At 34.1% G+C, this 13,543-nt stretch overlaps 1 protein-coding gene across 1 annotated transcript; it reads left to right on the top strand.

The window, feature by feature from the left end:
- The first annotated feature begins 8,611 nt into the window (after positions 1-8,611).
- LOC109818807 (RNA methyltransferase family protein) lies at positions 8,612-12,339 on the top strand. The gene is made up of 3 exons (XM_020384332.3): positions 8,612-9,568; positions 10,054-10,299; positions 11,942-12,339. Exons 1-3 carry the CDS (start codon positions 8,855-8,857, stop codon positions 12,071-12,073), a joined length of 1,092 nt encoding a protein of 363 aa, XP_020239921.1. The 5' UTR covers positions 8,612-8,854; the 3' UTR covers positions 12,074-12,339.
- The last annotated feature ends 1,204 nt before the right edge of the window (positions 12,340-13,543 follow it).

The raw sequence follows: 13,543 nt of genomic DNA, 5'->3' as shown, positions 1-13,543 counted from the left end.
CTTACTTCCTTCTTGTGTTTACTCCTTTGGAGGGTCTTCTTGGCACCAATTTTGGTCTCATGTTTCTTCCCTACATGATGGCATCCTTACTTCCATTGAAGAAGGAATGTTGAACAACGACAAGGGATGCTTGAACTCCTTGGATCAAAGTTCCTCAAGGGGCATTTTTAATGGAGGAATGGGGCGGAAATGGAAGTGTGGAGGTTGGGTAGAAGGTGTTTGATGAAATGCTTGAGGGGGGTACTCTAGGGTTGGCTCACTTCATGATGATGAAGGCCACTTCTAGGATTTTTTTCTCTCAAGGTGGAGATGGTAGGGTTTGGCCGAAAATAGCCAAGGGTGACTAAGGAAAGATATAAAGGTACAAAAGGCTCTCTTTATATTCAATATTCAAAGTATTTACAAGGTGTGGTACCTAGGGTATTTATAAGAGTGGGAGGCATCTAAGGTTGCATTGGCCAAAATTTACAATGCCAAATGCACACCAAATGAAACTCAAATTAACCCTAGATGCAACTTGGTGGCCAAGGATGAAATCTTTGGGTTTAGTTAGGCTACATCTAGGTGCATGATAAGACCATGCAACCTTTTCCCTCTACTTGGGCCTAAGCCTTTCTAAGTCCAAAAATAGGTCCAAACACCACCAAAAATACGTCTATCTCCCTAATTAAATACCTTAGCCCAAAATTAAAAACCTATGATCTAAAGCACCCCATAATACAAGGGTAAAATGGGAAATACAAAAGAAAATAAATCCTATGACTAAGAAACCCCATAATACAATGGTAAAATGGGAAATATAAAAGAAAATAAATCCTATGTCTAAGATACCCAAAATACAAGGGTGAAAATGGGAAATTTAAAGATAAGGGCAAAATAGGAATAAATTTTATGCTAATAAAAACGTAGGACCTAAGGCCCAAAAGTAGGTCCACTCCTCTTAGGATTTTCAAAACTAACCCATTCCTCTTGCCGCTTTCAAAATATCAACTCTTAGTCTTCTTGGCCTTAGTGTGATTCCATCATTCCCTCCCTCTTGAAAATGATTTGACCTAAAATCAAGAGGTTCTTCGTCATGACCAACAAAAACATATAAATAAGCATGAGAGGTAATAGTATATGATATAGATGGAAAGTGTATCCTAAGAGGAGTTCCACTAAAAATGCTAAAAAGACTTTCTAAACTAAAAGGACTAGACTCCCTAATGCTAAGGATAGGATCCTCCCTATGATGAAGTCTAGGTGTATAACTAAAGCTTAAAAAGTTAAAAAGACTAAAACTATAGCACATTAATGCATTAGTTCTAAAAACTAAAATATCTTGTTAAAGGTACCCAATGTAGTGACCTAGGTATGTAATGGAAAATAAAGAAAATTTAACTAAAAAATTACCTAAACAACTTTGTACTGCATAATTTGTTAGATACATATGAGAAAAAGGTATTAAAAGGAGTCTAGAAAACTCATATAATCTAAGTTTGTCTTGTAGGGAAGTAACTAAGTTAAGTTCAAATAAGTGTGAACTTCCTTCAAGATCAAAAATAAAAGATACAACACCATGATATGTATCCAACAAACATACAAACCAAAAGTTGGGTGCCTTATGAAGAGAACTAAAGTAGAAAGAGCCTTAAAGAAAGAAGACTTATCTTCCTTGGGCACCACCAAGGAAGTAGCACAAGAAGTGGGACTAAGTGAAGTCCACTTCTTCACTAAATCTTGAAGTTGAGATTCTTTTTCTTTAAAAAGGATTTGTTTTTGAATCTCGACTTCATGACTAGTGGCAACGTGAGAGAAGGAGTTAAGGTCTTGATGAATGAAGAGAGTCTTTTTTAAATTATTTTCAATGGGAAAGTGACTCTCCTCAAGCATAAGCCTTTTGGAAGAAACATTATCCTCCTTACTCTTCTCTAAGAGTGTTGGTTGTTGTTTTTCTTGTTCTAACCACTATTTAACCTTCTTTATACTTTTCTTCTTTTTTTCTTTCTTTTCATTTTTCTTTTCTTCTAAGTTCTTCCTCTTTTTTTGTATTTTCTTCCTCATGCATACTCTTGGGGATTCTAACCTCTTTGGATTTTTGATACCTAGTTGGGATAACCCTAGGTTTGGATCCACTAGTTTCTCTCCCCTCAACTAATTTTGCAATTGTTTTATTTCCTCCTTATTTCTAACATTTTCTTTTTCCCTTTTTCTAATTTCTTCCTCTCTTTTTATGTGTTCCTCTTCTTTTTTTCTTATGTACTTTTTTAACTCTCTAATCTCATCTCTAACACTAAACCTAGTACTACAAGAATTATGACCATGTACACTAGAATGATCACTCATCTTTGATTAAGAAAAGGTTATCACAAATTTGTTTTCAAAAGGTTGGTAAAAAGGTTTTCACAAAGAATGAGTGATAAAAAGGTTTTCACAAAAAAGGTTTTCAAGATGCAAGATTGGTATGAAAAGGCCTAAGTGTACAAAGTGAACTATCAAGGGAGGTGGACTACTAAGAATCACTTAAAAACCAAGCCTTTTCAAGTAAAAATTACTAATCATTTTCAAACTTTTCTCACAAAACAATTTTTTCACAATACTTGTGTGTGTGTGCACGAACCCCCTAGTAGGCAAAAGAAAGCCTTCTAACGAAAATTTAGACAAAATAAAGACCTAAGCAATTATACTACCAAAAGCTTTAAAACATGCAAAGGAAAGCAACTTAAAATATATACTATTCGAATTCCTAGGTGAAGGTTTTCAAATCACCTTCAAACTACACGAAATTACTACCAAATTGAAGAGGTTTAAAATGACCAATTACAACCCAAGATGAATGAAAGCAAAGGCCCAAAATAAAAAGGCCAAAAATTTAATCAAGAAAGAACAAGTAAGAAACGAAAATTTTGAGTCTCCAAGTCTTCAAATCTCCACCCCTTCACAATGAACACCCAAGGTTAGCCTTTCAATGTTGTTTGCACTCTTTGATTTGGTGTGATCCTCCAAAGTTCCTTGAACTCAAATCAGACAGCCCCTCCACTCAATCCACCAAGAAAGTGTGTGGTGTTTAGAAGCTTTCCTCACCTAGGTCAAGAAGAAAACACAACCCAAGAGTACAAGAGACCAAGGAAGAAAACTAAAAGGCACAATTAAAAAGGCTAAACTCAAGTGGATTTGTTGACACAAACTTAAGAGTAGAAAGAAAGACTCAAAAACTAAAATTAAGGCACATTAACAAAAGGCAAGCACACAAAAGAGTAAGTCCTAGAATGGCACTAGAATAGAATTCAACAAGTAGGCTTAAAAGAAAATAATGCACTTAAGGTATTTGATTAAATGTCTCATAAGGTAAATAAGCATTGTCCAATGGTCCAAGATTAACTCTAAGTGCCAAGGTATGAAAATTTTGGGTCCAAACTCCATAAGTCTAGCAAAGGTTCCCTTTTTCTTTTGTCTTTGATTCTTTTGATTTTGTTTCTTTTGTTTCTTTTGACACTTGACTAGGTCACGGTTTTGAGGTCCAAAAGTCCAGCCAATACTCCTTTTTTTTTTAATTTTATAGTTCTCATTTGCTTGGGTTTTACACTTGGGTTTGTTAGTTTGATGAGTAAGTCCTTGGAGTATCCTCTTAGTAACTTACAATGGCTTAAAGAGACAAGTTTTGAGTGTTTTCTTAAAGTTTTTAATGTGCAATGTCCAGCAACAAGAATTGGCACATAAAAGTCATTTTCATACTCAAAACATCAAACAATACATAGGCATGTTAAGTGCACCAAGGAATACACAAAGTGGCCAAAAATTTTAAAGCAAGTATGTGCAAAGAAATTAATCAGACATGATATTTTAGGAATGTAGAATATGCTAGAACTAATTAGCATGCATGATTGACTCTCTAAAACACATCGAGGACTCATGGCCATTTTATCAAACAAGTGGCATGCATGTCATTTTTTTTTCATTTCAAAGGCTAAGCATAAAAACTTGGAAGTGTGGAGGTTGGGTAGAAGGTGTTTGATGAAATGCTTGAGGATGGTACTCTAGGGTTGGCTCACTTCATGATGATGAAGGTCACTTCTAGGGTTTTTTTCTCTCAAGGTAGAGATGGTAGGGTTTGGCCAAAAATAGCCAACGGTGACTAAGGAAAGATATAAAGGCACAAAAGGCTCTCTTTATATTCAATATCCAAAGTATTTACAAGGTGTGGTGCCTAGGATATTTATAGGAGTGAGAGGAATCTAGGGTTACATTTAGGGTTGCATTGGCCAAAATTTACAATGCCAAATGCACACCAAATGAAGCCCAAATTAACCCTAGATGCAACTTGGTGGTCAAGGATGAAATTTTTTGGTTTAGTTAGGCTACATCTAGGTGCATGATAAGACCATGCAACCTTTGCCCTCTACTTGGGCCTAAGCCTTTCTAAGTCCAAAAATAGGTCCAAACACAACCAAAAATATGTCTAGCTCCCTAATTAAATACCTTAGCCCAAAATTAAAAACCTATGATCTAAAGCACCCCATAATACAAGGGTAAAATGGGAAATGCAAAAGAAAATAACTCCTATGACTAAGATACCCCATAATACAAGGGTAAAATGAGAAATACAAAAGAAAATAAATCCTATGTCTAAGATACCCAAAATACAAGGGTGAAAATTGGAAATTTAAAGATAAAGGCAAAATAAGAATAAATTTTATGTTAATAAAAACGTAGGAGCTAAGGCCCAAAAGTAGGCCCACTCCTCTTAGGGTTTTCAAAACTAACCCATTCATCTTGTCTCTTTCAAAATATCACCTCTTAGTCTTCTTGGCCTTAGTGTGATTCCATCACTACAAAGGTAAAAGATTAGTATTTGTATATAAGCAATGAATTCCTTATTATTATAACATATACCTTTTGTTGCATTGGTTAAGGAACTTGTTGCTCAACATTAGGTTCAACCACCACATGGGTTGTCTCAACTGCAATATTCTCTATTTGCTTCAACATTCAGACTTTCAACATTAGCTGGTGTTTCATTGGCTGGTTGTGATGCTGGTGCTGGTTGTCTACAAGTTTTGTTGTTATGTCCTTGACCACCACATCTCTTACATCTATACTTTCCATTGTCTCTTATCAATCTTGTTAGATTTAGGTCAACTTCACCTAGTTCTCTTCTCCTCAATTTTTTTGGTCACCCAGGGCCTCTCTTATTTTTGGGTGGTTGAATGTCACCAAAATGACTTACAAGCCACATATCATGTCCATTTGTTGTAAAAATCTTGTTTGCATAACAGATAACATGTATCCCTAGAATAACAATTGTTAACATAATTCATGAAGTTCAACTTTTTGAACTGTAGTGCAGCCACTGCATGCTTGCATAGAATACCTACCGAATCCCAAAAATTGCAGCTATAATAATTTCGGTTAATATCAATGAGAAACTTCTCACCATTGTGTAAGTGGCTCACCTCAAAATCTCTATCCCCACCCCAACATGCAACCTAATTCCCAAATTTTTCAACCTCCCAATCTAACCTCTTCAAAGGTTTAGGCATAATTTGACCTGTGTAATTTTTACACTTATCTCTAAGGTTTGAAAACCTATTCATGAGGTACATCCTTATCCACTCAAACATGTTTATGATTGGCTTATCCTTAGCAACAAGTATAGTACTATTAAATGCCTCACTCAAATTATTCATCAACAAATCACACTTTGTATAAGAGGAGAATTTATGTTTATACCATGTTTTTTTGTCAAGGTTATATAACCACCAATATGCAGCCTCATTCACATCTCTAATTTGCTGCATCTTAGACTTCCACAATTGTTCATACGTTGCTTTGGCAACACCCATCATTAAGTTTCTTAGTTACACACCTTTTCCAAATTTCTTTTTGAAATTATTGTACAAATGTCTCAAACAGAACTTATGTTCAACTGGGACAGGAAATTCTTCAAGCACTTGTAGCAAACCATGTACAAAATAAATTGACAGTTAGTACAAAAGTTTGTCAGCAACATAGACAATTATAATGAATCAATTTACCTTTTGTTGGTCACTTATACAAATCTATTTTTTGGTTTGTACATCACCAATATTCTCTAGAAGCAAATTTAGAAACCATCTCCATGAGTCTTTCGTCTCAGTTTCCACAACAACAAAAGCCAAGGGAAAATATTGATCGTTTGGGTCTCTACCAATAACAATCAATAGTTGTCCTCCATAATTTGTCTTTAGGTGGCATCCATCAACACCTATCAAAGGTCGACATGCCTTTTTAAATGTTGATTTATAACCTTCAAGGCACATGTAGAAACTTCTAAACGTTGGTTATATCTCCAAACTTGGCCTATGAACCTTGATAACACACATATTATCTGGGTGTCTTTGTTTAATTTCAGCAACATACCTCTAAAGTTGTTTATATTGCATTACAAAGTCACCATCAATGACACCATTTGCTATTTGTTTAGCCCTCCATGCCCTCGACATTGATATTCCAGTGGAATAGTTGGCTTGAATTTCACCAACTATATCTTTCAATGCCATGTCACTAGTTGTGGCTTTCATTTTGTTAATCAAAACCTTGGTAACCTAGGAAGGCTTTACACATCTATTATGAAAAACCCTTCCACATATGTGTTTATCATGTAAAGTATTCAGCCTGTAAGTCTCAAAATTGCTCACCTTGCTCACATAGACAGAGTACTCAACATAATGTATACACCTTGCCTTGGCCCTCATCTTGTCATTTAAGTCAAACCTTATCTCCTTTCCATTCGGCACATTGTACTCTACAATTGCTTCTTTAAACTCCTTAATAGAACCAAATTCCAATCCCAACTTCCATTTGAAGCCTTTGTTTAGCAAATCCATATTAAACCTGTCATATTTTCTACGTAGGCCATCTTCCTTAGAGTCATCACTTTTCAGAATCTCACTAGCATACCCATGCTCAATATCTTCTTCTACTCTTTGTGAATTATAAAATTCACTAGCATTTACAAAACCTTTGTTATGTAGTCCAAAATTCTCTATTTCTATTTGGATCCTTTTTTCTACCACCTTTTCCTTTCTTTCTTTTTTTTTTTAGCAACAACATTGGCACCAACAACATCCTCAACACTAGCATCATTTCCAGCATTTCCAGCAGCACCGGTACCATCATTCCCACCAACACCAACATCATCATTCCCAACAAAACCAACATTTTGAACACCAGCAAGTCTTTTATGTGCATCGCTTTGCAAAACACTTGGTAAGTCACGCTCAGGGGTGAACATTCTAACATCCTCTTCATCCTTAGAAATCCAAACTACTTCAACTCTGATAGCTTCTAAGTTAGGGTTGTGAACACTATGAGCAACATCTTCCTACTCCTCTTCAAGATCATCATTTTGTTTCCTTGCAACTATCTTCTTTCGAGTACATTTGACTCAACCAAATTCAATAACTTCTATATCAAATTCATCATCCAATCCAGCAGCTCTCTCCTCCTCTGAATCATCCAATCGAACATCCCTCACAGAGTCATCATCACTATTAGAGAAATTGTCCCCAACAACACCTTCATTGCCACCATAACAAACTCCAAACATTTCCACTTCCACATTGTTAGTAATTGCAAAGTTTACCATGTCTAATGCAACACTATCACAATTTATCTCTTTGAAATCATAAGCACCAAATTTCCACCACAGCCTAACAAATTGCTCTCTATATGTCAAGTCTTTTTTTTACAATTCCCAAGGCTTTAAAGTAAGACCACCTATCCATATCCATATTGTTCACACGCACTGTCTCACTGCCCCCAACATAATGCATCATGGGGTCTAACTCAAAACGACCCCTTTGATGAAGTATCAAATTAAAACTCATCAACACAACTACAAAGGAACCAAATCTTTGTATCAGAAAAAAGCTCAACAAAAGAATAGTTAAAGCCTATCAAATTATAAACCCTAATAACCTAAGCAACCACTTACCTTCAACACAGACAGAGAATGACAAGGGATTCGTCAAGAACAGCTTTGCCAGTGCTTTAACAATGACAACAACTTTGGTTATTTATGACTACAAAATTTCACCTCTTTAATAGTTTTCCTCCACGAATGGTCAATGAAGAACGGTGTTTCAAACGCAAGGAATAGAGAACCACACAGAATGTGCGTTTCCGAAATGAAGAACAATGAAAATAGAGAATGAGAATGAAAACGATATGGAACTACAACTTCAAGATTTTGAAGAACAAAAAAGAACAATTTTGTAGCTTACAAAATTAAACGTTCAAGTTGAAGATGAATAAGAGAGAATCAATTTTTGAGTTCCTTAAGTTCCAACATCAAATGCGCGAAACGAATTTAAAAAAAAAAAAAAATTAAAATCTGACATAGTTAATGACATAGAGAATGAAGTGAATATTTAAATGATATGACACACTTTTAGATGATAACATGATAGTCCATCAATCACGTTATCACTTAAGAGAAGCATACTAACATCATATATTAAATTAAAAAAGTATTAATTAAATAATTAAAATAAAAAATTTAATAAATAATAAAGTAAAATTGATGTAATTAGAGATAATTTGATGATATTTAAGTCTATTTTTTATATCTAAATTTTAAACAAAGATTATCGCATTCACCTGCAGTATTATCCATCCATGTTTTTATTGACTCCTCATTTCAGAGTCTCTCTCGGTGCTTCGCAAGCAATTTGAAATCGTTGGAGTTTATTGGTTTAATTCCAAGTGAATTGAAAATTTCCGCAACCCTTACTCAAATTTTTTTTTTCCTTTGTTGAGTTATGCAAGTGTTGAAGTTGTTAACTGATTATGCAGTAGAGAAACACAAAAGTTTCTTCCTTTTCATTCTCTTGAAATGAAGCTACCCTTAACAAGTGTATATCGTCCTCATAGCTTCCCCCCACTCCTCAATTCTTCTTCTTTTATCTCTGTGTGTAGACCCTTTTGCACTTCAGCGCTGTCATCTCCCCCCACTAGTGTGAAACCCCAAGTCCCTCTCTTTCTAAGGCCACCCATTTACTCAACTAAGTTGTGTGATCTCAGAAAATGGCATGATTGGGCCAAAGGTGTTGCCTTTTCAATTGGGTCAACTTTTGTGCACTTGGATAATGGGCCAGACTCAGGCATTTTGTGCAGGGAGCTGAAGTGGCTCATGGAGGATGCTGTTGTGGAGCATCACTCATTGGGTGTGAGGGATGATGAGAGGGTGAAAATGAGGGTTGAAATGGAGGAGCTTTACTGCTTATGGAGGCAAAGGATCCAAGAGAGGAGGCCCTTTCAGTATGTGGTTGGATGTGAGCATTGGAGGGACTTGGTGTTGAGTGTCCAGGAAGGGGTCTTGATTCCAAGACCTGAGACAGAACTTGTTGTTGATTTTGTGTCTGATGTGGTGTCAGAGAATGAGGATTTGAAAAGAGGGGTTTGGGCTGATTTGGGAACTGGAAGTGGTGCACTTGCTATAGGTATTGGTAGGGTTTTAGGGAGTGGAGGAGGGAGAGTTATTGCCACAGATTTGAGCCCTGTGGCTGTTGCTGTTGCAGCTTACAATGTGCAGAGGTATTGCTTACAGGTTAGAGATGAGATTCAAGCATTTTAAAACTCCATGTTGTCAAATTCCTTGCTGCTTGCCCTTTTCCCCGTCATGGTTTTCACTTCCTCCACTGGTTTTTTATAATCATGCTGAAAATTTTAAGCACATATTTCCACCTTCCGTAAGTCTTTTTGTCGAGTTTTCATATTCCTTTCATTGAATGTATCTCGCATGATGCTGTGTGTTTTTGGTTTGCTTTCAAGCTAAAGTGGAAAATTAAATTAGATGTTAAAATAGGAGTGAAGAAAGTTCACTATTTTACTTGTTTTAGGCAAGGGACATTATCCATTTTGTTGAAATAGATGTTATAGAAAAGTATATCAACTTAACGAGCAAGAAAACCAAATAATTTAAAATTTGTTTCCATGTATTTGTACCCTGTAAAAAATATTTTCTTAATGTCTTACCCCTTCAACTTATGATTTTTATGGTCCTCATTTGAACCACTTTGTTGATATTTACAGGACAAAATTGAATTGAGGGAAGGATCTTGGTTTGAACCATTGAAAGATATGGAAGGAAAGCTTGCTGGTCTTGTAAGCAACCCACCTTATATATCTAGCAAAGACATCTCTGGTCTACAAGCGGAAGTTGGTAGACATGAACCTAGAGTTGCATTAGATGGAGGTGTTGATGGCATGCAATCTCTTCTCCATCTTTGTGATGGGGCTGCTTTAATGTTGAAACCTGGTGGATTTTTTGCATTTGAGGTAAGTTTTGTACAAATCTGTACCATTTTTCTTTTATGTTTCTTATTGCATTTTTGCTTATTCAGTTACTCATAAAATTTAATGAAAATGGTACCCCTGACATAATTTGATGAAAATTTATTGACCATCTTTTGTAGAAAGGTCATATATGTAATTCTTAAAAATAAGTCATTGTTTGCTTAACTATTTTTTCCTGTCTAGTATCACCTTACTAGAATTCAAGTGAAATTCTCAAAGTACATGCAATTTCATGCCATTACATGAATTGGATCACAGGGCTTTCCTTTCTGTTGTTGTTGTTTTTTTTTTTAATTATATATATATATATATATGATTATAATGTGTATTATTATTCATTTTTTACTTATATTTTGGCTAGTGCTCGTGTGTGAGTGTTGGCTTAAATCTGATGCAGATCTTTCAAAATTTTGAGATTCCCTTTGACAATTTAAGCAACAAACCTATGTTATTTGTGGACAATTCTGAAATCTATGATGATAAAAGGAAATTTAGTTTTGTAATATGACAAAAGTTAGATCAAGTCCCTCATATTCTTGCAGTCAAATTCTCAAATCAAAAAATGAATGATATATAGATGTTCTTTTTAACATTGAATAGCCTGATACTCAGAATATGTTGCGGAAATTTTTAAAAGTATCCACATGTCATTTTGTAATTTAAGAACTAAATGGCTAGGATATAAAGAACTTGGTCTAAGCTTTTTCCTTTGCAATACTCTTGTTTTTTTTTCCTCAATCTATGATTTTAAATCCTGGTTGTGGTAACTAAGATAGTGGGAGTTGTGCAGCTACTAATATGATGCCAGTCACTGTCTGTCAATATGGTCATAATTTTTTATTTTAATTTTGCGACTCAAACTTTTTAGTTTAAATAAAGGCAGCAATGTTGCAGTCACTTTGTAGTCGTTATGGTTGCTTTTAGGCTTCTGCATTTTTTCCCCTGTTTATGCAAATCAATTGTGCATCAATATATGGATTTGGAGTATAACCTTACTCCGGTTGACCTTTCCCTTCAATTTTATTTATTTATGAAGTTTTCCCCTAGTTTTTCATATACATGGGTCTGCAAGATGAAAATCAAAATGTTAGACTGTTGCAAAATAAAAATTTAGAGTATGGAATAGTATATTTATTATTTTAGCAATAGACCAATGTTTATGAAGTCCACATGATATAACACAATGGAAGGGTTTAATGGGTCAGAATCTGGGGTAGAAACTAGTGAACTGAATAGTTGATTATAAAGATAGAACTGAAGACAATAGTAAGTAGTTTTATGGTTAGATTGTTGACTGTTTGTGTTAGGAAACCTTGGTTTGTTCCTCTAGCATCACACAAGAGAAACATGCAATCATAATATGTTAATATGATCCCATATTCAAAAAGAAAGCGCATTACAAAACGTTCTTCTTGAGTCTTAACAATGAGTTATAGAATCGTAATCCAAAGTAGAATGATACTCTGTGCTAATAAGTATACACACAAGGATATTTCATGGGACAAGTAGCCCAGAAAGTGGAAAATATTTTATTTTTCAATTTGCATTTTTTATGCTATTACATAGTGTATCACATTCATTTTATGTTGCATCTTATTATTTCTTTCTCAACTTTTCTCAATAGACAAATGGAGAGGAGCAGTGCATGGCTCTTGTTGATTACATGGAAAACAATAGAAGTGAAAGCTTCTGCAATTTAGAAATACGTGCTGATTTTGCTGGTATTCAAAGATTTGTTGTTGGATTCCATCAATAAGCAGCCTGAGTTACAGATGCATGTTTATTTTTTATTTAATTTTTTTTGGGTGAATAATTCTCCCATTGTTCTACTAGAAATTGTAGTAGTATTCAAAGATTTGTTGTTGGATTCCATCAATAAGCAGCCTGAGTTACAGATGCATGTTTATTTTTTATTTAATTTTTTTTGGGTGAATAATTCTCCCATTGTTCTACTAGAAATTGTAGTAGAGTCCCAACAAAATGCATTCAAAGGTAATAGAAGTCAATTGTTTCCTCTTTGGATCCTGATTTCTTTTCTTTTTTCTCAGCTAACTGTTGATCAAATTGTTATCAAAGAGTTTAATTCTTATGCACCATCAGTGTAAATGTCTATACACGAGAATTTGTGATTGGATAATAGTATAAAAGTTTCTTACACTTTTGATGCATAGTAATTAGTCGATGAAATAAAACCAAGAAGAATTATTAGTTTTGCCTCTCCATACCCCAAATATAAAGGGAAAGCAATTGAATGATACATTCCCAACTTAAATTTCTTGTTTTGAGGAAGCATTTAAGTCCTAACATATTATGACTACCATGTAGCATTGCATTTGTTCTGTTTATATATATAAAGGGTTTACTTTCAAAGTTCAGAAAGCAAAAGCAACAAGCTGGTTCAAAAGGGTGGTTTGGTAGTGTTACCTAAGAACTATTAGGTGATGATGCTAGAGTTGTATTGATATTGAAGTGATATAGACTCACATGATGCTACTTGAGCTTAAGAAATAAATCTATCTTATGTTGGATACCAAAAATTGTCACTTGTAGTTTCGATAATTTTTCCAACCAATTCATATAAGAGAAGAAATAAGAAAGGGAAATGAAGTAAGCCTTTTTCATGATAAAAATAATTTGTGCAATTCAGTCTTTTTAAGAAGTTTGATAAGAGAAGTTTTAAAAATGTTTGGACAAATGTGTTAATTTTAATTTGTAAGGGTTTAATTCAATTTGTTCAGGATTGATCTTCGAGGCCAAGTTTCCTTGACTTAGAGTCTTGCCCAGTCATGATACCTTGTAAAAATAATTAGAGTCTTGACTTAGAATCATATATTTTTACATGGTTTAAATGTTTTTAATCCCTGAAATTTAAGATAAATTTGATTTTAATCTCTCAAATTTAAAATTAATTTTTTTAATCCTTGTATTTTTTTTTTAAAAATTGTTTTAGTTTTTATATTCAATTTTTGTTAAGAAATCTATTAAATATTATCACATAAAATCTACCTACTTGTATCTTTATTAGTAAAAATATCATATTAAATATAGTTGATATTGCATAATTGTTTTTGTCACTTTCAAATATGTTGATGACCTGAAAGACTAAAACAAATTTTTTTGAAAATATAGTGATTAAAAATGATAATTTTAAATTTGAGATACCAAAAATAAATTTATCATAAATTTGAGAGACTAAACATATTTAAGTCTTTATAAAACTATCTAA

Source organism: Cajanus cajan, chromosome 10 (assembly GCF_000230855.2).
Source record: "Cajanus cajan strain Asha chromosome 10, NIPB_CcT2T_4, whole genome shotgun sequence".
NCBI classification, from domain to species: Eukaryota; Viridiplantae; Streptophyta; class Magnoliopsida; order Fabales; family Fabaceae; genus Cajanus; species Cajanus cajan.
Note: the sequence above shows the minus strand (reverse complement) of the source record. Positions and strands in the feature narration are given on the sequence as shown.